Genomic DNA, 25,483 nt, shown 5'->3' on the forward strand with positions numbered 1-25,483 from the left:
TACTCACGAGGTTCAAGGAGCTTTCAGATCAGACAGAAATCTATGAAACCTTTTCATCTGAATATGCATTTAGCCAAATCTAACAAGCAATACGGAATGAAATGAAGTGAATGACAATGACACCTACATACAAGTATGTATGAAATTTAAATACTTGGAATTACACGCAGCTGGAAGAAAAAATTATAAATTTATATAATGTTATGACAAAAACCTGAAAACACAATGTAATAGAGGAACAGTTACTCTGATGATCAACAACATTTAAAAACTTGACAAACTGGTGAATGGATTTTTTTTTTATAAAAATTAACCTGGAAAAACTCATTTCCATTTTACAAGCATGAGGAAACGTACAGGTGAATGACATCATGCTGAGATCTTTGTACAAATATGCATCGGACCTTGTGTTTCAAGGAGATGAAGAGGATTATCTCCCCTCACATGAGCTCCCATAGATGTTCTGCAAATGTTATCAAGCAGATTCTGGTATGAGTTCTTCAGTGTCGTCCTTCAGTCCCAGAGCCCGCAGGAAGTTACTTTCATCCTCAACGTATTGCTGATACTCTGCTTTCAGTCGCATTTCCACCTCCTCGTCTGTGAGCTGAACCTGAGGGGCAATCTGAGGGGACACACAAATTTGCAAGATTGTAGCACATCCTTAACTTCTTGTTCTGTTCCACATCAGTAAACAATTCCTGTGTACAGTTCATATAAAGAGTGGCATGACTTATCAGCATAATGAAATAAGCCTTCATGATTTTAATTATGCAGGCCTTTCCAGGTCCCAAATTCACATTTACCTGGCTACTTGGGACAAACACATGTGTTCTACAGTTAAACAAGCTTCGAGCAAAGTAAAACTGTCTCTCAATAGATCAGCATGAAGAATGTGTATTAATCTCTTTCTCAATTTCAATGCAAGAAAAAAAACAAACCATGATTTTCCATGGTTACTTTCAATTTCCAGACTTTTTCAAGATGTTAGGGTCCTGTATGAACCCTGTGCAATATTACTTACAGAAGTTAATATATAATCTCTTCTGAAGCAAGAACAGTTATGGGCAGGGGGTTGGAAAGTTGTTAGTGAGTCAACAAAAAGATGTAGGAACATTTTAAAATCCATTTTATTTTACTGGAAAAAATTGCTAGCACAAGATGATTTTTCAATCCCACAACAAACGATCAACCACACTGCAGCACGGGGGTTAGGCTGTTAAAAATGTGCACTCAGATGAGGAAAACTTGGCATACCGTATCTTCTCAATAATTACAGACACTTGCTAATTGAGACACACTGAAATTAAGTGGGAAGATGAAATAATTCTCCCGTGAAGCGCTCACTTTCTGTGATATCGGCATGCCAGCTGGCCCAGCTGGAGTATAGGCCTACCCTGGTCTATAAAGCCAGCCTTTCCTGACAGCTTGTACACGACAACTCAAGATGTCATTTTTCAGTATACATGCTTGTTGAAAAAAAATAAAAGACAAATTATTAACTTTGTTATTAACTGATTTTTGTCAAAAATGTCTTCTTATTGCATTTGGTGTTTGCAAAGTATGTCAGTACTTTCCTTGCAATAAATCGGAAAAACATACACCCCATATAAAATTCTGTAGTGCTGTTTATGAGACTACATGTATGTACTTTTGGCTGTCACCCCAGGGTTTCGTCGTTTTGGAACGTCATTATTGGTTGATGGCTGGTATATGAATGTTTGTTCCAATGCATAGATGTAAGGATCGTGCAGCTAACCCACACCACATGTTGTTGTGATAAAAATGGACTCAAAAGTGAAAGAACTGCAACGGAAGACTGATTTAAAAGGTGGTTGCTGGCTAGTCACTTCACATACCTATTGAAGAGTTCGAAAGTTAACTGTGTCAAATGCAGGACTTGTAGGCCAATGACAATGTGGACCAAAATACAGACAGAGGCAGGGTTTCACCTTTCAAAGTACCGGTAATCGTACTGTTTGCTTGGAAAGTACCGGTAATTACAAACACATGCTTAGTTAATTTTTTTTTTTTTTTTAAATCTTGCCATTTTTGGCAACACTGAGTCCAGCTCTGCCTCTTACAACTGTTCCACAGAAAAAAGGGAATCTTTAAAAAACCGGCAGTGTGTTTCTAGCCCTCTTGCCAAGTTAGTGAGGCTCACTGAAACATGACAGAGGTGTGGGCAGCTGTCACTGATCGACTACCGTTACTTCCCTACTCCCCACAGAGAGTTTACTACTGAAGACAACAACCCTCTCTGCACATTATGGTATACAGTTTCTGAAAATGCGTCTGTAATTATTGAGACGGTACGGTACGTTAAGAGCTCACTATGCACGAAGAATTGGGGTTTCCTCTCTAACCATAAACATTCTTGAGCACACCATTAAGCACAGATAAATAAAAGAAGTTAGGTATTTACACACCTATTTCAACTATCATCTGTTACCCATCACTTTAACTTACGCCCATTTTCCTCTTCTGCTCTTGTTCTAGTTCTCTCTTCTCTTGTTCCCTGAAATCCCATCGTTGTACCACAAATGCCCGCCTTTTCACTTCCCTCTCCAGGTAATTTGTCATTCCCGTCAACTAAAACAAACACATGAGGGTCTCAATTATTCAATGAAGTGAAAAATCTAAAATTGCACCCGTGACAAAGTTACATATTCTGCCTGATTCTGAAAGCTGTATTGGTTTCAGAGAGATTTTTGTGAGGTTGTTTGGAAAGTAAGACGATATCCTACCGGGAAAAAAGGCGAGTGACATTTACTTGACTGTTTTACATTTTGGAACAGAAGTGAATGCAAATCTTCAACCTTTTCAACTTAAGTATTTTTTCAAGTGAAATTTATGCATACAATTATTATTAAAAATGATGATAAAATATATTTTTGTGACTATCATTGAAAATGCATGCTTTATAAAATTGTGGAAATTATTTCTTTACACTCAATAGTTTTCTTAGAACGTTTCGAAATACTGCTTGCAGAAGTGGTTGAAAAGGTTGAAGAATTAGGGTAACTCTCCTAATAATATGCAACTAATTTAAATTTTATCAGCATCTGAATGTGAATGAAAGCTGAGAAAAATGTCCGCCGCTGGCATCATGAATGGACTTAAGTCAAAATTTCAATCATTAAATTCGTATGTTCTTTTCCATTATTTTAGCTGAAATTTGTTTTACAATAACTTACCCAGAATTTACATCATCAAGCAATATTTTGACCTTCTTATGTAAGAAATAACAATTTTAAAGTGATTTGAAATTTGAGCATAAGTCATAAGTCTAAGATTGCTTTGTGATCCTGGGCCCTGGTGTAGTGACATATCATCCATACCTCATTAGTTGTGGGATGTTTGAGACTCCAGGGGATCTCCATGATGTGCAGTGTTCCCGAGCTGTCCCCAACACCTAGCAAATGCTGCTTCTCTGTCAATAGTCATCAAAACAGCTAGATCAGACAAAACAGTCTTACAAGGGCATAGTAATTTTCAATAGAATTCAACATCATCTTCCTGAACAGTTGCAGAGTTATGCCCCCTTTTGGAGCATGGTTTCATAATATTATAACAATAGTTTCAAGCACCTGACATATGGAGGGGGGGGGGTAGAAGGGAGGGGGGTGGGGGCAGACAAAAACAAGTGCTAACATACATAGTTCATTTACATACTATTATCCTTGCAATGCTTAAACTTTGGTAAAAAATTATGAGGCAAAAATGCAGATAACAGCATGTTGTAGCCACAGAATGTTTGTGGCAATCCTGTCATTTGATTTTCTGAATAATCTGACACACCCATTATGCTTCAATCTATCACAGAAAGTAACAAGAATATTAGGAGGAAATTAACACTTGCAGACAAATACTAAAACTATATATGTCTCCTCATATATTCCTTGTTAAATCTGAAACATATCTGATATTTATCATTTCGACTTTATTATTGGTGGATATTACAATCCATCATGGAAGATGGCATTTTTAAGTATTGTACATGTAACAAGGCGAACGGTATCACTTTTATATCTCTTCAAGTTACGTCTGTGGCCAGACAGTACAGATCAATAGTAACCATGCTATTTAAGCCTTGAAACTTCAACAAACTAAAATTCTTGTGAACCATTAAGAAAAAAAAGGCAATATGTTCAAGAACCAACAAAAGGACCAAATCCCACACAGTTCTGGGTTTATGTACCAACACTCAGGGTTTTTCAAGACTCATTTCCACGAAAGACACAACGTCTTGAAGAATTTCTTAATAATTAATGGGTGCATGCAAGCTACATGAATAAGTCAGACTTACGAGAGACTTGGAATGGGTAGATGTCAGTGATAGCAGCAGAAGACACGTTCTGGTTGAGAGAGGGCTCATGAGTTTTATCCAGTAGGTCCCATACATCAACGCTGCCATCCATACGAGCGATGTAGAACACGGCTGGACGGGACGGGGACCACTGAGCAGCGGACAAGCGCACACTGCTTGCTGCTGAGTGCAAGATAGGCCCACTCTGCATTGGAGAGAAAAAAGATTATTTAATGATTTGTTTATTTAAATTTGTTGAAATAAAAGGGATTTATTTATGATGACTGTCATGAAAATCACTACGTTGCTAGTGTGAGGGCAAATGCCACAGGTTCAGTTTATGGTATTAAATTAAAGTTAAATTAAATTTTTTTGAATTTATGTTCCACACTAAATATGCCGAACTCATGCATGGATTTTCAGCTTCATCTGAATGGCTACAGAAATTTTATCAAAATCAGAAAATGCTCAATGAGAATTATGAAAATTATTAAATACGTGTAACTTTTGAATGGATCTGGCAGGCTTTCCATTCTTTACCATTACTGGACAAAATTTGGAGTAGTTATTGAAAACAGAAGCATAGGCAAGCAAGCTGGTAGTCAAATGGACGGAGAAAGATGGACACAAATCTCTTTTTGGGCAAGCATGGGTTAATAAATATTCTCACATGTAGCTGCAACTCAAAACTCAACAGGTGACCATTAAACTAGTCCACTGGCAGCAGAATTCTTATACAGTGCTCAGAAAGTCCTAACTGATGTCCAGATACTGAGACTTACACTGACTCCTTCCTTCCATAGAGTGAAGGTCCATCCTCCAACACACAGAATGATGTCCTTGAAAAACGGGGATCTCTGAAGGCTGATGATTGGACCATCATGGAGGGAATGATAGTAGTCAGGTTTGGGAGCTGAAGCAGACAAATAGCCAGGGTATCATATCATCTGTATGTTGAATTTATTTTTTCACCTGATTTTTGTTTAAAACCACTCTCTTTTTTCACGTTGTACCATGGCGGTCAGTTTTGTGGGTGGAAGAAATTAGAATAAAGACTCTCCTACATGTACATGGGACTCATAGATATACACATCGTTTTAGTGGAAGTCAGGAAGTCAAGCGTCTCTATAACCCACATCATGTTTTGTCATAGCCACTGAAAGGCAAGCTTCTCCATAACCCAGATCATGTGTGTCCTAGTAATTGAAAGGTAAGTATCTCTATAACTCAGGTCATGTGTGTCCTAGCTATTGAAAGGTAAGACTCCCTAACTTTCAGTCCCTGGCCCACTCCCCTGTACGGACTGAACAATCGTTAAGTACGACATGAAACCCCAAGCACCCACTCACTCACTCACTCACTCACTCACTCACTCCCCTGTATGTGAAATCAAACCACTAACAAAAAAAAATTATAAATAAAGTCTGAATACGACGATTCTCTTGCTGCATTACCAGAGCAAAGAAAAGAGGCTACAAAACTTACTCTGCACTTTTCCAGTGTCCTGATCTTTCTGAGGCATCCAGTCTACATACACCAGCTCACCATCCTGTCAATCAAATTCACACAGAGCCATGGGAGTTCACAAGTAGAGCAGAATCAAGTTCAGAAACATGAAACCTGGCAATTAATAAGATTGCGAATTACGAAGTCCTATGTATTTTATGACAAGATCCCTGGGCTACTGCATACCAGTCGATTACTGTATATAAGTATATATGTACATAAATGCCATTACTGATCCTGGGGACAGGTAAATGTCAGGTGCCCATGACTAGGATTTCTTTGTTCTGGGCCAAACACACTTGCATGGCTATAATTCAGCAAATTATGTGTGAATTATTTTCACATGGAAAGCTTGTGAATAAGAACTAGACGTGAGCTGAATCTTGGGCAATGCGTGTTATTGTTATAGCGTAGGCATAAATGGCCACGTCATTTTGCTTCTGTTCTGTACATGCACACTGAAACCCAATCAACAAATCACCATCTGGTTTATTCTGTCATGTCTATCATTTGTTCCTGTTTAGCGGCTAACCTCTGTTCCCACGTAGAAATGTGTCTTGACGGAGTTGAGCGTGCGCTTCTCTTTGGCAGAGCCTGGTTTGTTGTAACTGTAACCTCCACCAGAGCCTGTGTTACTATTTTCTCTTTCCAAACCCTCAGATGTTGACACTGGCAAACAATGATCAACAAAATTAATAAACAGTAGTCATACTGTTCAGATATGAAAAATCTCCAAATTATTGAGTTCAGAGCTCCGTAAAACGAGTGTTCACATATCCCCAGGTTACATGTGATTTAACATTTATCTAATACACTCATTTAATCTACACACATCCCATACATCAATAATCCTCTTTCATTGTTTTTGTTTTATCGTACATTAAAAAAAACTTACATGTACTTTCCAGCCACTTAATATAGGTTTTACATTTAAAACAATACACAATAATAATAACTTTTAATAAAATAATAAGTATGAATTAACCATAATGGTCTCTGGCCTCCAAACTTGTAGTAAGAAATAATTGCTTGTATTAATGTTACAGAACCCAATGGACATACATATACACATCAAAAAGAGGATCATTCAAGTAAGAAGTCCTTTCACAGGAATTTTTTTCTGGTAGCATTTACAAAGTATTGAGAGAGAGAGAGAGATGCATCTGTTTATACAAGCCTGTCAGCCATTCCTTACACAACTTACATGCTGAGCGATCCCCCTGTCTTTCTTGGATGGTAAACTTTGTTGGACTGTGATCTCCCCCTGGTTCAGACTTGTGAAGTGTCACCTTAAAATAAACAAATATGCACATTTGTCTTCAGATTACTGAACTCTTTTCTGATCTCAAGTATTTATGTCACCCAATTTTGTTCCAGGATATGATGAAGAACTGCAATAACTTAAAATACCCAATAATAAGAAACCTGAATTTGATCTAAAAAGACTGTGCCTGATTCTGTGAGTTGTGTTGATCTTAGGTTGTGGTTTGAAGTTAGTTTGGAAGGTAGTATATCACCCTGCTGAAAAAAAAAAAGGAATTTTCAGCACCAAAACCAACAAAACCACTTTTCCACCAATACAAATCTGCTGCAGACTGTGAACATATTTAACTGACAAGAATCATAGCAATGAGGCATCCAGACAACAAGACAGCAAAAGTGCACTTTTTTATTAAGTAAGAAGTGACTATTCCCAATGACTACCTTGAGCATGGGTTTCCAGGTGAGATCCAGATGTTTAAATGGCTGTGTCACCCCTAGAGGGTTCTTAGGGCCCTTATCTTCTGTGGCCTGTGAGCTCTTTGGAGCACGTGTGTCCCAAAACAGTATACAGCTGAAAGCAAGGAATGTGTCAGATGTTTTTATCAGATGACATAGCAAGTGGTGTAATCAGACATACCTGTAGCAAGGAAGTTTTATGAAAATAATTAAATGATTGCCATTAAACTTCGTCAAGCACAAATTCAGATGTATGGTTCCATAAAAATCAGTGTAGTAGTTTGGGAGAAGGTGCACTGACAAAATTGTGTCTATGGATTGACAGACAGGGTGATTAATGTATACCCCTTCCCCCTGCCCTCCACTTCTTCATAATAAATAACTAAAGCCATTTGTTCAATTATATAGATACATGACTAAAAACTGATGTACATAACTGTAACATAAATAGGCATCCCATAACAGTGCATTTCAAAATGGAAATCAATGACTGGGTGAAATATAATTTGTCTACCAATCATTTCATTGAGGCTTCGCGCTGCACTCAAGAACATTTCATTTTGTATGATGTCTCAGGTTTATGGGTGTAAGAAACTGAACTCTTGACCTCCCGACTTAGATGCAATGTTGCATCAAACCCAAACAACGAGCTTATTTCAACATGCCATCTTAGGTCTCACTGTCAGAGATGTAAGTAAGGCTTAACAGAAATGAGACCGGAATATCCTCATTTGTTTATAAGCGAGATCAATAGACTTCTTGTTTCAATGGGGAACGTGTCAAGAAAATGATGCGTTTTACAGTCATTTAGATCTTTCGTGTAGCTTGTCCTCGAGTCTCCCATTAGACACTCATAAATCTCAATAAAGTTTTGTTATCTCTATGAGCCTTCACTACTGTATATCCATTTCCACTTTTAATGAAAGCAAAATCTTTCCCAAATGAATATACTTATTTGATTGTTGTTTAATGTCATAATGGAAGCATTTTTTACTTACACAATGGGTGTTGGTTTTATGAGAGAAGGAAACTGTAGTGCTATGAGTGAACCACTGCCCACTGGAATGTAAGTGACAAATTTCCCATGTGTGGCAAACACACTCGCAAATCATACTGGTGAAAGATGTGGATGCATGAGCACAGTTAACCACTTATTCAATCCAAGGCCCTACGAACAGTGGTAGCGAGAAATTAACAAATTCCTCATCTTTCAAGGCAATGATTAAACAAGCACCTCCTGACCTAGTGAATCTAACAGACAACCCACTCCCCTTATCCACTTCTATCCCTGAGAGTTATGAACTTACTAGTCTGCAGCACAGGTCATCAGCTGACAAGACGTAAGCTGTCTGTTCTCCGCAGGAACCCCCATACGATTTACCTGCAAACCGCATCACACATATACATGTATTACTGTGCACACATTTGATTTGAGTAGCACAAAAGGCCATCATAAAATTTACTGAGTAGCACAAAAGACAATATTGCTCAGAAGCTGAACTGCAGTAATGGAAATTAATACCTATAATTATCCGTGTACAAGGAAGAACTTGCTTCATTTAATTTTGATAAAAAATTTAGAGTATGGTTTTATGGATATAAGAAGTTATGAAAAAAGTCCAGACATGTAAATTAGAAGTGTAAACGAAGTAAAAAAAGAGTGGACTGAAGGTTCTAAAAACATTCACCAAAATCATTAGTTTTGCTCGTTTTCTTTTTTACGTAGCTACAACTCTGATGTTTGGGAGGTTTTAGCCAGTTGGATGGGGGCTTCCATTTTGACTATAGTCATGTGATATCATTTGTAGAATAATCCCATGTCTTTGTCTGTAGTATACTCCAAGTTTAACGTGAACAGTCCAAGAATTCCTTAGTACGCACTAAGTGATAGGTATAATCTTACTGAATGAGCCAGATGAAGACTCTTGTGAACGAACCCAGCTAAAATACATAATTTTATGGTAGCTGTTAACAGTGCCGTAGGAGCTATGTTCAATGTATTTCAGTGTTAGCAAGTACCGAAAAATCTCCCCTTTTAGCTGCATTAGTTTGCGAGAGCTCCCATGCTGTCTCATCTGTATCTGCCTAAACTCGAAGGGCTTACACTGTTTAACCTACAAGTTTGACAGTTTCAGTTTCTATGGAGGGTTAATAAGGTTTGACTAGGTCAGGTTTTACCTCATTACATTCTGATATTTAATGTAGGAGCATAAGGGACACTCAACACATGGATAAAACAATGCTTTATAGAGCATGGTGGCTAATTTCATGTCTACAGTGTAGTTTCATTGTGCATATTTTAAATTTGCTTTTAAGACTGATATTTGTCCATATTTTTTTGTCAATTGCTCTTATATTTGAGTTCTTTTTAAATATTCCAAAAATGTGCCACATAAAAAATAAGACATTTTAAATCTTTGTGACTGTATAGCTAAAAGCTCATCTTCAAAACGGGTTGAAGAAGTTAGGTAATACATGCATGGCAAACCATATCATAATGTTTAAGGAACTGCCTAACCTCAAAGTGATCTGGAAGCCAGATGATATCAGTGATGGGTGCTTTATGGCTGTGCTCAATCCCTGACACAGCACAGTATCGAATAATTGGAGTCTTGAAGGCATTCTCATCCTCAAATCCTGGCTGAAAAAAAAATGGCAGTAATCAACTATTGTCGTTGTCAAGAAGTGGTCCGATTTAAAGAGAAAATTCACAGTGAAAAACACAAAATGTCACAAAGTTGGCAACCTTTCACTTTCACACATGTAACTCCAGGCAAACAATGTGCACAATGACTATGATTACAAACCATCAAACAAGTCTGTTTCTTATCTAATTAAAGGAGAATCCCAACGCTTTTATTTTCGCATTAAATGTTCCCTAGACACAATATATATGCTTCTCACGTTCTGAGCAGTTGGTTCACTGAGCCACACCAACCTAGTTAGTATAAACAGTAGGTCCAGCGGATCTGTGACTATCCGCTGCAAAACATTACGTTTTAAACCATGCTATTAAGATTTTTAGGAACCACATTCATGGTGTGAAATAGAATGTGCTGTAACGTAGAGGATAAAATTAATGTTCTTCTGACTCCGGTGAGAGCAAACCTGTAATATAATACAACAGTGTTAAATGTACTACCGCCATACTTTATATTTTTGACATTCACTCGGTCAGTCGAGAGACCAGGTAAATGTCAGCATGTTAAATAATGAGGGAAATCATTTAGCTAGCTGTATTAAATTGTAACACTGAACCCAAATTTGGTAAATCGGAGCAGTGCAGTGACTCGTGTTCTGCAATGTTTGTCTCCCGAGGAAAGAAATTTGTCTGACACGAATTAAACACCCAAGGCAGCATCTGTGGAGAATTTGGCACAGCCCCGCAGACAATACATTTTTATTGCCGAGTCGAGCGATACTGACTGTGACGTGAGGAACCATTAAGGTTCGGTCAGCGGATTATGAGTTACAGTGACCAGAACAGTTTTTCGCTCAACAACAGGTGAAAGTAATAATCAAACTAGTCTTTTTCATGTTTTAACAAAGTATCACCTGTAAAAATATATGTCTTGAAAGGAAACAGCAATCGGTAACTCATAGAATTGCCAATATAAATTTTGCCGGGGTTCCAATAAACGGTTTCAAGGTACTGCATGCAGTCTGGTCGCACATGCATGTCGGCCTATAGGCGAGGTGTAAACTGACCTTCTGGGCGGTCGGCCGCACGTTGGCATAGAATAATCTCGAAATTAGTAGTAAAAGTGTATCGATTATATCCTGTGGTCTGTGTTGTACATACAGAGTAGCTTCACATATCTGCAGGGAACGTACCACAGTTGGACTGTGACTCGATCGTAGTGGAGCAGATCACCAAACTGTACCGTTTTTCTTCCCTTTTCAGGGGGCATTAAATTATCTGTCTTTGGTTTGACAGGCCCGGCGCTGGGGATCTACTTTCATCTACAATGCATTATTCTTGAACAATATTCACTTTGCTGTTACTTACAACTACAGATTGCCATAACTTACTTGTTTAAGTGACTTCCCTATAAGCCACCATACAACAACACTGCTTTGTCAGCATACTGAGATATTACTTCTACAGATATATACACTCCTCTTACCAGGACATTGCTTCGCTTATTGCGGTTTCCTCCACGTGGTTGTTTAAGCCTGTCAACATGAGCTGTGATATCCCACAATACAACCTGACCGTTACGACAACCTCCTGCAAGGATGTTCGAGTCTGAGGCCGAAAACTTAAAGCACAAAATGTCGTCAGGTGCTTCTAATAGTAGCTGCAATAGTAAACAAAGAATTCTGAATTTTTGCAAAAAGCACACAAAGATGTATGTGCTACATGAGTATGCTCATGTTTTTAACCTTTGGTTGCTTTGAGTTTATGGATAAAGTTTTCCACAGTAACTACCATATGCTGCCCAACTAGTCATTAAGCTTAAACTACACATAACTTTTATAGGAACCCATTTTTTAAAGAAAAATTTGAAGTTAAGATATTCATATTGTTCTTTGAGTAAATTTGACCTTGAATATCACCATACGCAAAATTGTACTGAAATGGGATTACACAATCAAAGATTAGGGTGAAATAGGTGAAATAGACGGTTATCTAATTTACCAATTACCTATGTCAGCTCACCTGTAAAACATTTTCCAAAAAATAGTAACAAATAATGGTTTTAAAAAGGAATTTATGATAGCAATATATAAATGAGCCCATCATTAAAAATGTTTGTTACAGGTCTTTATAGATCTTTTTTATTTTTTTTTATGTTTTTATAACTACTCATTTCTTTAAAATCTCCATCTTTTTCATTATCCAGTATAAAAGAAAAAAAAACAATCACTACTGACGTAACTTGTTTTTTCTTGAAAGGTTGGGTTAGGGGTTTTAAGAATGGCACTTACAGGCAGAATCAACCTGCAATTTACTGAAAGACTGTCATTTACCTGAGGATGGATTGGATCAGTAAAACTCCAGATGAGGATCAGCGAGGGAGTCATAATGACTTTAGCAGCATGATCAATTTTGTCATCAAATGACATCCTCTGGCCAACACTGACAGCTACTACACCTGAAGTCAAATGTAACAGAAATATAAAAAGAGAACATCTACAACTAACTGAGGCCTTATACATGTAAATGTACATGCTTGTCTCCGTGTAGTTAGGCCATGTCATAGCTTTCCATGCCTACCATGTAAATTCATTTTTTTTGCCCAGGGTATCCATAGTTCAGGTCCACAATTAGTGCAAAGGCACTCATGTCCAAATAATGTTAAAGAGCATGAAAATGTTCGTGATAAAACAGATTACCTTTTTAAATCTTCTCAACATCTAATCATCTTTCCAAAAGAAGAAGAAAAAAAAAGAACACTGTAGTTTGTGTTGAAGATTCACATACATATGCTTGTGATTATTTGGCTTGCAACATGTACATTACCTTTGATGACAGGATGCCACTCAATGTGAGTGACAGTCTTGTCTTTGCTGAACTGCAGGTCTGTAAAAGACTGGTACTCCTGAAATCATTTCACAAACATTTACTTCCCTGGTACATATGGTTACACATACAATGGTTTTTCACTTTTATAGATGTACGTGTTATAAAACAGCCTCATGTAAGAAACCGGAATTATTTCTAATCATGAAATATGATGAATTAACATAGCCGATTCCACCAAAGCCCTCTTTGCCTTCAGTCAAAATTTAAAAACTTTGTATGAGGCTTAGTTTTTGGTACCCGGAAGTTGAAATTTGGACACATTTGTCTTAAGATAATATTGATGAGGGGTACAACATTTTAATTTCTATAACCCAAAATATGCCCTGAGATCATATTTCAAGTATTGACTGAAGTCAGAAATGGCTTTGTGGAATTGGCCCCACATACTCACCCAACCTAGCTTTACACGAGATTACTGGCTATAAATTACCTCTCTTAAAGCTGTCAAACCTGTCGGATACCATGTACTCTATACTGTTTCACACATCCACACAAACTCTGTCAGCTTATTGACAACAAAAAAAGAACTGCTCTTCTTTATGCTTTCCTTTGTATTTCACTATGTCTGTACATCTGACATGTACCTAGAATACAGGATAAAATTCTGAATATTTCCAGGAAACTATAGCAATCAATTCTATAATTTATAACCATTTCAGCAATAACAGCTCGTTGTAAAGAGTTTCAAAAGCGTGTGTAACAAAAGCTTTATCTGTCAATCACAAAAGTCATCATCTGCCGTCTCCATACAAACCTTGAGATGGTTGTCAGCCTTGCTACCAAATGTGTCATCTCCATCTCCGAGGTTAATCCAATCATCGTAAAAAACATCAACTATCTCATTCTGCTGAAGGGCTAGTTCAAACCTACACACAAAACAATCAATAGTTCACACAATTTGTACCAGCCTTTTTAAATCTGATTTACAAGCTGGGAAGCTGGGGCCTATTAGATAAAATCTGAAATACCTAAAAAGTTCAGCTATGTTAAGACAGAGAAACATTCAAATGTGAAACCTGTTTAAAACTACTGAATTTTTCAATTTTGATTGCAGCCAAAAATTGCTGTATGCCATATTTAAGAATTGCTCGGTTACATACCATGGTGGTACGTTTTATTCATGGAGGAAAACTTGAGGTCGCAAGGTTTGTAAACTATCAAACTTTGGCAAGTTACATGTACTAACAAACTTTCCAAAACTTGACGCACATATGAAGACAATTTTTAGTGGACAAATAGCCCTAAGTGAGCTGCTGACCAGTTGACACCAAGGTCCCTACTAACAGTGAGAATATGAGGACCACATGATCAATAAGCACTACTGTTTTGAATCACTTGATTCTGTTTGAGAATACTTGATTCTCAATCTTCATTCTTCAGCTAAACATTTAACTGGACCAAGTGTCTCATGGATGCATCCATGTAGGTGTAAGGATTTGCCAGAAAGAGTTGTTAAATTTAATGGTTTGTTATATGTATCTACTGGGAAAAATGAATTTAAGTATTTACAAAGGCACACTGTCACCATTTAATTTTCACTTGTTCCTCTCTATTCAAATTAGACTAAGCATCCAGCTTCAGACTGGCTAAAATGAAGTTGACACCATTATGATGACTTTGTCCCTTCTTGTTATTTTTGCCTTGTTCATAGTTTTTTGCAAGTACATCGTAGCTTTATTTGGTGAAAATGTACCGAAAAAAACAAAAACATGTGAAAAAGCATAAATTGATGGCCTCAACTATATAACTTCTTCTTTCTATTAAAACAAGTTTTATTTTCAACAATTCCAAGTTTCAGTATTACTTTCATGACTTTCCTTTCATTTTAAGAGGTTGGAAACTCAGTTTTCAGACTGAGAATTTTAATCTTACAGAATAACTGGTATACAGATAATGGGGAATTTTACCTACATGTAATATACAAACTGTCCATTCCCAAACTACATTTATGTAGATTTATTAGAGAGGTGTTTACATGTAGGTGTTACCATGTTGGTTTAGAGGGGTTAAAATGGTACCTTGGTGTGACACCCTCTATGAAGTTTTGCAGTTGTTCGGAAGATTCCAAATCCTTTTTCTCCTCTTCAGTGAATTCTCTAGGGTAGTATTGGGTGTTAACACGGCGTGGGTACTTCCAGCTTGTCTGGGTGGTTGACTCTCTAAACTCAGGTATGGCCTGTTACAGTGTACACAAGGATAAGGTTATTCTAATTACCAAGCACATACTCTACATTCTACATACTCAGCTTTAACAGTAAAATATACCACAACTGAGAATGTTTTATACCACAAGTTTATTAAAATTTTGATAAAATTGTATCTTTTTTTTTATATAAACAGCAAAAACATTTACTTTTTTTTTACTTTTTGCTAAGGTAACTTTAAAAGCATAAATAAGTGGGTGAGGTCCCAAGTATCTATTATTGCTTTCAGGGATGAGTTATTTTATATACTTTTACTGCTTCCCAGAAGAGTGGGCTAGCATATCCACATTTACCCTACTTGGATTTAGATATACAATACAATTAAGCACCAACCTGAATACTCTTGTCCAGTTCTAGACGCTTCAGGTCAAAGGTTTTATCTTCAAAAGGCAAACACTCAACATATCCATCTTTTGCATCAGCAACATTCCTATCACTGAAGGAAATAGGAGCCCCAAATTCACGCCTGACGCGTCGGATAGACATTTGTATCTGTAATTGTCAATTAGTGTACATCCATTATTAGTTTTACAGTCTGATGATTAAAGTCCCATTTGAGTTGAAAGGCTCTGAATGATTACACCTAAATACAATACGTTTTAAATGAACAAAGGCTTTTAAAGCATTACCTAAATTACGGTAAATGACCTAAAATTTTGTCTAATAGTCAAGTAAGAAATATTACTTTTGGTGCTGGCGCTTACATTCTTTTTCAGGACGCCATCCCTTCCAACAAAACATCAGAGCATCATTCTGAATTTTAGGTCAGTTACCATCACATCAGTACAAATGACAAACAGACTGGCTGGAAATGGGCTGGGCGTGGACAGACACATCAACAGTCTGCTGTTCAGCTGTCTTATGAATCTGTCCACACAAATATTTTTCATACAGTATATGAACTTGTCCAAAAATCAGCCTAGTGTATAACCCTGTCTATGTCACTTGGCAGATAATCAGCAATATTCTCTTCCTCTGTCAATACAACACAAGGTAGGAAAAGAGTACCAGATATAAAATTTGCAGCTTTCTCAAATCCATTTCAAAAGGAGTATTGCTTTAGAACTTAGTACCCTTCTTCTTGTTTCTTGCACTGCTTCTTCCTCAATTTCCATTTCACTCCCTTGTGATATCCACTCTTTAGGTTCTGGAGGTACGTAATCATACACGGTGTCATCTTCCACCTCTTTATCTCCATCAGCAGCTGCTTCACTTCCTTCTCCCTCTACAACAGGAGGCTGAAAAGAACCATTTCCAGTATAGTTAATTCAAGAACTACAGCAGTCTCCGGAATGATATAGGTTTTCCTTTCTAATACTTAAAATGGAATGTAGCATTATTAATCTGAAACTCCACAAAGTGATGTAGCGTTATTTTTCACTCATAATTGAAATTATTATTAGGTACCGCATTCCCCAGCCCCCACTTTTCGACCCAACATAAAAAATTCAACATAGGGAATATTCAATGCTTTTCTAGCCATTTTTATGTATCAGACTGTTAAAGCATACCATTAATATATGTTCAAGCAGATTCTCATGGTCGTATTGAAATTTTATTGGTCAGATTATTTTAAACTTGGGGAAAATGATCATGTTGTTAATGAAAATTGGTATCTGAAGTATGGTAATTAGCAAAATTGGGCAATGTATCTATGCACACAAAAGGAGTGAAAAACCTGCACCTCCATTCCTAATAAAGGCCACATCAAACATTCTCCTATGCTTGCACGTCAAAATTATCCACCAGCAAAACTCAATGCATAATGTATTTCATCATATTTTCACCAAGGCAATAAAACAACTAAGCCATGAAGCCATGTCTGCGATGTTTTCTCGCACACAGAGTGTTAGAATATCGCATTTACATGAGGCACGTATCATAATGCTCGAGTGGACTGGAATTCCCTTTTATGATTTGATAATCCCTCTGTAGCTCATAAATTATTAAAAGACTGGTCTGTTTATATATACTTTTTCATTGTGTCAAAATGTGCTTAATTCCCGTCTCTGAACTGGGATAGTTGCCCTGCTTGTGCTTGTACATGTACCCCATGATCCGAAAGCAGTTTGAGTACCGGTACCGGTATTTTGCACCTGACACAGCATGTTTTCTAACTGTATTTGTGTGGTATGGAAAATAGGTATATAAAGTGGGGGAGCGGTCCGGTATATAACCTTTCAGGATGGATATCATTATTTTTTCCTCTTGAAACACACTCACATGTTTGTATGGCTACATGTGAGCCAAGAGATTCCGGGTCCATGGCAGCCCCTGGACCCTCACTGGTTGAAATAATGCTTCCTATGCCCCTCATAAAAAATGGTGGAAAAACCATCAATATACACTGTAATATTTTTTTCATCTTGTATTTTCAACACTTCAGCTGGATTAATGGGACCAAGACAACAATCGACAGTCATTTTCAGACTAGTTTCTGAGGCTCAGCAATATCCTGCATTACACATGTAACAACATGTAACTGCAATACATACTGTCAGCATCACATTCTTGGTCTCTTCTGACAGGATCAAGATGTAGTTCTGACCAAAGACAAAGTCTGCATCCAGTCCAATTAGAATTTCATCACCCGGATAACTCTGTGGAAAACGAACGAACATTAACAGACATGGTTAGTATTGTCTTCTGTATTTATAATATGTCTACATTCCTATTAATATGTCATAAGAGTGCATAATAATCTGATGTATGCACAATCTTGAAATGCTGATAACTTAAGAAACCAGTAGAACAGGCATATTCTGATTTCTGCAGGATCTCTGCAGGATGTAGGTTGAGCAACAATGGTGGAAAATACATGCTAGGCAACACGGCATAAAACATGATATCGGCCATTTAGGTAGAATATATGCATTTTGACGGAGTTCGCCGAAGTTGTATGCCTGTTGTATACTACAGATCAAGTATTTTCATATAGGGGCAGATTTTGGATTTCTTCTAAATGGCTTAAAAAATTATGGTGTTTTACGCCGTACTCAAGGAAATTCACTTATACGACGGTGGCCAGCATTATGGTGGGCAGGAACCGGACAGAGACCGGTGGAAACCCATGACCTTCCACAGGTTGCTGACAGACCTTCCCACATACGGCCGGAGAAGAAGCCAGCATGAGATGGACTTGAACTCACAGTGACCGCATTGGTGAGATTCTCCTGGGTCATTATGATAAGCTAGAGTGCTAACTAACTGCGCCACGTAGGCCCCTAAAAAATTATGTGGCATTTATCATCAAATCTGTGTTGAAACTGGGTACATGTGTTCAACTACCTTAGTTCACTTTAACTGCCTAACTCAGCATTAACCGATTTTAGACTTCACGCTTAACCAAACAGCTTCCTCCTAGAAACGTGCCATTTAAATGAGAGTGACCTCAAGGGAGGTAATTCAGTGTGGCCTGATTCTTATTTTAACATAAGCATACATGTATGTTTATTCTAGTTTTTGCTTGTTGGTATTAAACTACTATTAAACAAGAACAGAGCAGAATTTAACCCCTTTGTACCGTGCCTACTAGCTCGGTACAAAAATGTAAGAATGGCTCAATTCTGACCCATCTTGGTATTTCAGCCAATTCAAATTTCATCTATATAAGCCACAGATCTGCTTATAGTATTACTACTGACAGATTTTGAGATTTGTTGTTACAAGATTATGGTGACGTCCCTTTATGGTGTGACTTCATCGCCTTTACGGCACTAAAGGGCTAATCAATGCATCATAACAGGGGCATGTACATGTATAATCATTATCCAGAATCAATGACTTTTGATTCCAGAGGATTTGTAAGGTAACTCAATAAATTAAAGCGAATGTTTGTGGGTAATTTTCAATGTTGCATATACCCACCCATGTTAAACTGTACTGATTAACCTTCACACATGGTAAAGTGACAACATCAAGGCACAAAGGGATGTCACCACGATGTCATAAGGTCAAAACTTGAAATTTAAGGTGACTGTGTGCCATACACATAGCCACCAGGAAACTACTAATTATATTGATGATTTATCTAGTTTTACTACAATCACTGTCACTCAGAACCCAAGATATGTACCACACATTAACACTGATACCACTGTTATAGTGCTTTTGACAAGTTGTCTGCAGACAATCTATTAAGAAAGAAGTCACAGATGCAGGTACAACTTACATTGATTTCTTTTTTCAGAGGTGTGAAGTCACTGACACCTGCACGTGTCATCATATCATCCAGAATGTCCTGTTTCTTCACCAGCTTGAACGGCTTATCAGCAGTTACATCCTCATCTGCCCGACACTGGACAATCTCCTGGGTCTTGGATGTCATAAAGAATGGTACACCACCTTCTGGCAGGCCATCTGAATAGAATCCAAGGATGAACGATTTACACTGCCTCCCTTACTGAGTGAAAATAGCATACTCTTTGACTTCAGTCAAAATGACTTAATGTGAACTTATTTGTGAACACTTATTTGTGAACCTTAGGATTTTAAATTGGATAGGTCTAGCAAGTGTTCACTTAAAATAAAAGTGAAAAACGCTTCCAATTTAAAACTTCTGAGTTACAATGCTATGCACTACATTGAATTTCAAAAATAAAAAATCATTTCAGAGAATTTGCCCTTAATCAGATTCTTAGCAAATTGCAATCATTGTCAGTTAATACATCAAGCTGATATAATTTCCTATACTGATAAAACAAGTGAGTCCTTCCTATCTGGCTGAATAGCCCAGTTGATTGAGCTGTAGGGCTAGACACCTTAAGTTGTGAGTTTGAGTCTCTCTTGATTTATCAATGTAGGAAATTATATCCACTCAGAACAGCTTAACTTAGCCATAAGTTGTATAGAATTATGAAAGGTGAAACATTAAGCTTACAAGTGCATAAATTATCTATACATAGTGATAAAACTTTTGAAAGAGGAATAAGAAAAATGTTTACATACATGTAGCTCTTATAATGATTTTCTGAAATTGTACTCAACTGAAATAACTTATTTCAGAACAATATGAAACAATACAGAATATTTCACTTGTGATGGTGTTCAGCTGCTATATATGGGTGCCAAAAAACAAGGCAAAGTCTGTCTGTAAAAGCCTTTTTTCTTGTCTTAAAAGAAACTGATAAACTTGTTCCTTCTAGCATGCAACATCATGGGCCAAGAAAGTTATGATGCTCAGCAAGGTTAGATGGTTCATACATTTAAAAGATTAAAAAAAAAAAAAAAAAAATCTCAAACTGTAATCATTTTGAAAGCTAGCTGTTATGGTAACTATTATAATAACAGTACCTTCTGCTGTGGGAAAGACAGCGTAGTCAGTAATGGTTCCAGCATCAGGTTTTGTCTCTGCCTCACCAGAAGATCGGGACTTGGAAGAACCTTCTATGCCTGAAAAACAGAGTAACGTATAAAATGAATATCACCAGGGTGTTAAGTCCTTGTGTTAGTAATCAAAGCAAACCATCAACAAACTACATGAATAATGTCTGTATACCAGTTACTGTTATATGATGTTGATTTTGAGGAGAGTAATGGCCCAGACTGATTGGAGACTCAGTACTCCAATTGGGCTTTTTCTTGTATATAACACCATGCACTCTAGCCTATCAATGATATTAACGGACTAGCAATTACCTAATTTGATATTAAACATTTTTGCGTTCCATACATAAACAAATAAAGGGAGATAACAGCGGAGATGAGTCGACTAAGGCCATATGTGTAACGGTTTAATGAAAGGATATAATCTTTAGAACAAGATTAAATCCGACATTGAATAAACAGTTAATATGAAATTCCAATTAAAATTAATACAAGTGAATTATACAGAATTGAATGTTGATAGAAAAATAAAGTGACATTGACATTGGCATGTCACACAGAGGGGCTGAACAGAGATAACCTGAGCTTGCTGATATCTCTGATTTGTGGAAAAGATCAATGGGAACACCAAACCTCTACATATATTTCATATTATTTCCATAAGCAGTTAATATTTCATATATAGCATTACACAATGATATTTGACTACATATACTATATGTATTATTCTTTTGAATGGTGAAAATTATTAACAAATTCAAGCAGTGCTTGTCATGAGACTGAGAGTGCATATTTCATTTCTCAACATTTAGGATACTTAATTTAATCAATAATGGATCTGAGCTGATATCTTTATTTTAACAGGGTAACTGTTATACTGAAGAATTTGTTTTTCCCTGAACCCTTTTGTAATAAGACATAAACAAAAGCAAATGCGTTAGCTTATTTTTCATTAATTTACACTTTTAGTGAAGCCTGAAATCAATGTAGTTTTGCATCCAATATCAAATTAACAAGTCAAGCCATCCGAAGATGGCGATCCCCCTGGGGCTATACTCCACAGGCTGACTGCATAATGACATGGTTACCTGCACACACTTTGCATTATGGGCTTAAAATAGTGTCAGACTTATTTACAAGATGGTGGAATGTGTGGTATATTATACTGGCCACTGACTCAGCACACAGAGGTTCCATATATGAAAGGGACTGCCTCGGTGGCTTACATTGGTTGGAACGTCTGCGTCAAAGTCGGGAGACCTGGGATTGCACCTGGGTCAGGTCATACTAGACTTTAAGATTGGTACTTGTTGCTGCCTGGCTTGTCACTCATCACTGAGTGGTTAGAGCAAGGAAACAGGACTGTTGGCCCAGTGTCAGTATAATATGACTGGGTGGTGTGTCATGCCTTGTGTCTTCAGCATGATACATGTACATGTACATTAGTAGTGGAAATACTTTGGTGCCATGGATTCGCCCTGCCACAAGAAGATAGTATAAATATATCTGTACATATAAAGAAGCCTTGTTGTCATATGACTGAAAAACTGTCACATAAGATGTAAAACCCTATCTATACACATATACATGTGTATTTCAAAACAAGTCAACACAGGTATAAGAAAGCCCACATGGTTTACATGTGTAAATCAGACATCAATGATCAAAAAGTGACCAGTACATAACTCTAACAATCATTCAACATATACAAGTTCCCATGCTATGATTAAAGGGCAATAACTAGAAATGACTGCTGTGACGCAACCCAAATAGCACATGCACATCCTCACATGGCCTCATGAAAATCCTGTTGGACTACAGGAGGAAATGTGTTAACAAGAACTGTTCACAAGGTAATTAAAAACTCAAATCAAAATAATTGATAAGGCACAACCCAAAGAGTGGATGCACATCCTCACACGGTCTCTATGACGACTACAAAGTTTCATGAAAATTCAATTGTAACTGTGGGGATGCACTGTCATGGTAATGGTCACAGACAGAGAGAGAGAGAAAGATAGAGAAAAACCAACAAACAACCTGTTTTGCACACGCATTACATGCTGGACGAATAAAAAGGTGCATAAGTAATAATGGAAGTTGCTCTTTCATATGTGAAACAGTAGAGGAATTATAATAGACAAAATTACATTTTAAAAACATGAAGAAAGTCATTAATAACCCATCAGTAAACATCAGCTGTAATGACTTAAGTTCTAGACTGGCTATGTCATTGGCTGAATTTTCAATGAGCAATATTTTTTCACAGTGGAAAGAAAATTGAAACTAGATTTTCCAGATTTATGAAATTGCACAACTTCAACCTTATATAAATGGATCTTCAACAATGCATTTAATCAGCATGTTATCAGTAATTGCTCTATGTTCATTGTCTGCATATCTTGGGTTAATACTTGTTTTTGGCATTTGTATTGACATATATATACATGTACCTCTGACTAACAAGACATATATTTAACAAGTGAGATTGAAATCAAAATCATACTCCTAGATGTGCCTTGTCTATTTCGAGGTTAGATCAGTTTGGAACTGTCATACAAACATCAACACATGATCAATTATATAACTTACGTTTCATCTTAGAACTTCCTTGTCTTGATTTGGCAACTGACTTGTCACTGACTCTTGACGCTCGCCCCCCACTCTTGGAGCTAGGGGTGGGACTAACCGGCTTGCTGCCATTACTTTTCCGTGAGGGTGATGGAGACCCAACTGATTTGGTGGGAGTTTTCTGACCTGAACGTGGAGTTCCTGGACCATCATTAGCAGTATCCTACAACAAAAGATACATGTATATATAATGGTGTTTGATAAGTCATTACACTATCATTCTCTCTTTGCAGGCTATTTAAATGCACAGCAGTGCACAACACAAGTTTATTGAAGAAATAAATATTAGATGCAGACTCTAGGGTTAGATTTTAATTTGATCTAAAATTCACCAGTATTGTACATGTCTTTCTAGGGTCTGTTTCGAGTTTACAAATAAAGCATACATGCACTTTTATCGTGGCCCACTGAATCTTATAAAGACATCTTTGCGCTTAATTATACAACAATTCAAGCCCAAGCTATCAGAAGAAGTGCAGGGCAGCTATCGATACCTCATCTTTCTCCTCTGTTTTGGCATTCTCCATCTCTTTTTCTGTCACTTCTTTATCATCTGCCATGGTTGCCTTCCAGTCAATTCTGACAAACAAGAAATTTGTAAATTCATGTACTTAACACAGCAACTATTATACAATCAAACCTTATGCTTCAAAAAGATCATCTGATGCAAATTAAAACAAGGTACAGCTGGCTGAAGTATTTATTTTCCTTTTACAGGAAGTTGTGATAAATACGACTAACCATGCAGTAGAAAAATAGAGGCTAGTATTCCTGTAGCAAAGACACTGTTCAAAGACACTTACGTGAATGCCAAGATGAGCAGCTATATGATTTTGGTATATCCTACTATTTCTCAACCTGCTGGTCAGAGCAGTCAAAATGCCTACTATCCACAACATTCACTATTAAAACTATATAAAATTTAAACATATGCGCATGCTAGAGTGTGGGCTAAATGTGTATATGAAATCATAACAATAAATTGTTAGTTGTAAACATGTGTCTCTGATTTGAGTGGCATAGCCATGAAAGCTACAATGTGATATGCTTCCTAATGTGTAACAGTCGTGGAAGGATCATGTTTTTGTGTGATTTCTTTTTCCTGTTATGATGCCAAAATCTCAAATGATTACCGTAATACGTGTCATCAGCTCAGCTGCCATATGTTTAACTGTCTGAGTGAAATACCACACATGGACACAATGAAGCACTCCAAAAATGAACAGTTTATCTGGTTAAAATATATTGTAGAGCATATGATGTTAAAACGCTTCATAATGAGAACATTTTGGTAAAGGACAATTTAATTATTTATTTATTTGATTGGTGATTTATGCAGTACTGAAGAATATTTCACTTATATGACAGCGACCAGCACTATGGTGGGAGGAAACAACTTGCAGAGCCCGAGGGAAACCCATAACCATTCGCAGGTTGCTCTCCGTCCCATGTACGGCTTGAGAGGAAGACAGCATGAACTGGACTCACAGCAACCGCATTGATGGGAAGCTCCAGGGTCACTGTGGAGTGCTATAACACCCCCAGCCAAACGTTGGCCCTTTAACACCACTTTTAACATGCACACAGGCCTGTTCCAACATTTTGTCTCAGTGCAGTGGAAGGCTGATGTACAGACAAGGTGCATTTGTTGATCGCTTACCCCGCTTCTGGGATGTTAATTATAAAGAACAGATTTTTCAAAAAAATGACTTCACCTTACGGTAACCTCAGCTTAACAAATGCTCACTCGGACTACTTATCATAATATCATTTGATGCTATGCGCACTTGTCTGTTATGGTTGTCAAATCCGTTATCAGCCCAGGCTGGTAACTTGACAACATGTAACGTTGCTGTTGTTGTTGTTGCCCTAAAAATAGATCGGTAAAAAAATGCTTCTTCGTAGTCCACAACATACATATGCATATATGAAAGTAAACAGAAATAACTGTTCCAACTTCCTCTTCTACAAAACATGACAAACAGTAATACTCACACCGTGCAACGAAAGTGTAAACCATGAGCTGATAAAAACAGCCACCGTGCAGTGCCCGCGGCGTTATGTCTAACTTCCGTTACTAATGACAACCATGAGGTAAAGAATCCTAAAATACGAAATTAAGACAATAATAAGGCGGTTTTAGTATCATTATGAGAAAGTATTCTGAGGGGAAAATAGATTTATTAAATAATATTTTTTGTAGGTTAAATTACACGGAAAATGGACTACCAATAGGTAGGTATACCAACTCAAAATCGGCCC

At 37.2% G+C, this 25,483-nt stretch overlaps 1 protein-coding gene across 1 annotated transcript; it reads right to left on the minus strand.

Moving 5' to 3' along the window:
• Nucleotides 1–166: 166 nt before the first annotated feature.
• LOC135470484 (dynein axonemal intermediate chain 3-like) lies at nucleotides 167–25,227 on the minus strand. The gene is made up of 24 exons (XM_064749458.1): nucleotides 25,219–25,227; nucleotides 23,716–23,800; nucleotides 23,183–23,384; nucleotides 20,558–20,656; nucleotides 19,437–19,624; nucleotides 17,761–17,865; nucleotides 16,339–16,503; nucleotides 15,599–15,757; nucleotides 15,080–15,237; nucleotides 13,816–13,927; nucleotides 12,999–13,077; nucleotides 12,506–12,630; nucleotides 11,659–11,832; nucleotides 10,050–10,172; nucleotides 8,839–8,912; nucleotides 7,517–7,646; nucleotides 7,017–7,101; nucleotides 6,345–6,481; nucleotides 5,792–5,855; nucleotides 5,089–5,219; nucleotides 4,307–4,511; nucleotides 3,339–3,430; nucleotides 2,467–2,589; nucleotides 167–622 (listed from the first exon to the last, which is right to left on the minus strand). Exons 2-24 carry the CDS (start codon nucleotides 23,779–23,781, stop codon nucleotides 476–478), a joined length of 2,943 nt encoding a protein of 980 aa, XP_064605528.1. The 5' UTR covers nucleotides 23,782–23,800; nucleotides 25,219–25,227; the 3' UTR covers nucleotides 167–475.
• Between the last annotated feature and the right edge of the window lie 256 nt (nucleotides 25,228–25,483).

Source organism: Liolophura sinensis, chromosome 7 (assembly GCF_032854445.1).
Source record: "Liolophura sinensis isolate JHLJ2023 chromosome 7, CUHK_Ljap_v2, whole genome shotgun sequence".
Taxonomy (NCBI): domain Eukaryota; kingdom Metazoa; phylum Mollusca; class Polyplacophora; order Chitonida; family Chitonidae; genus Liolophura; species Liolophura sinensis.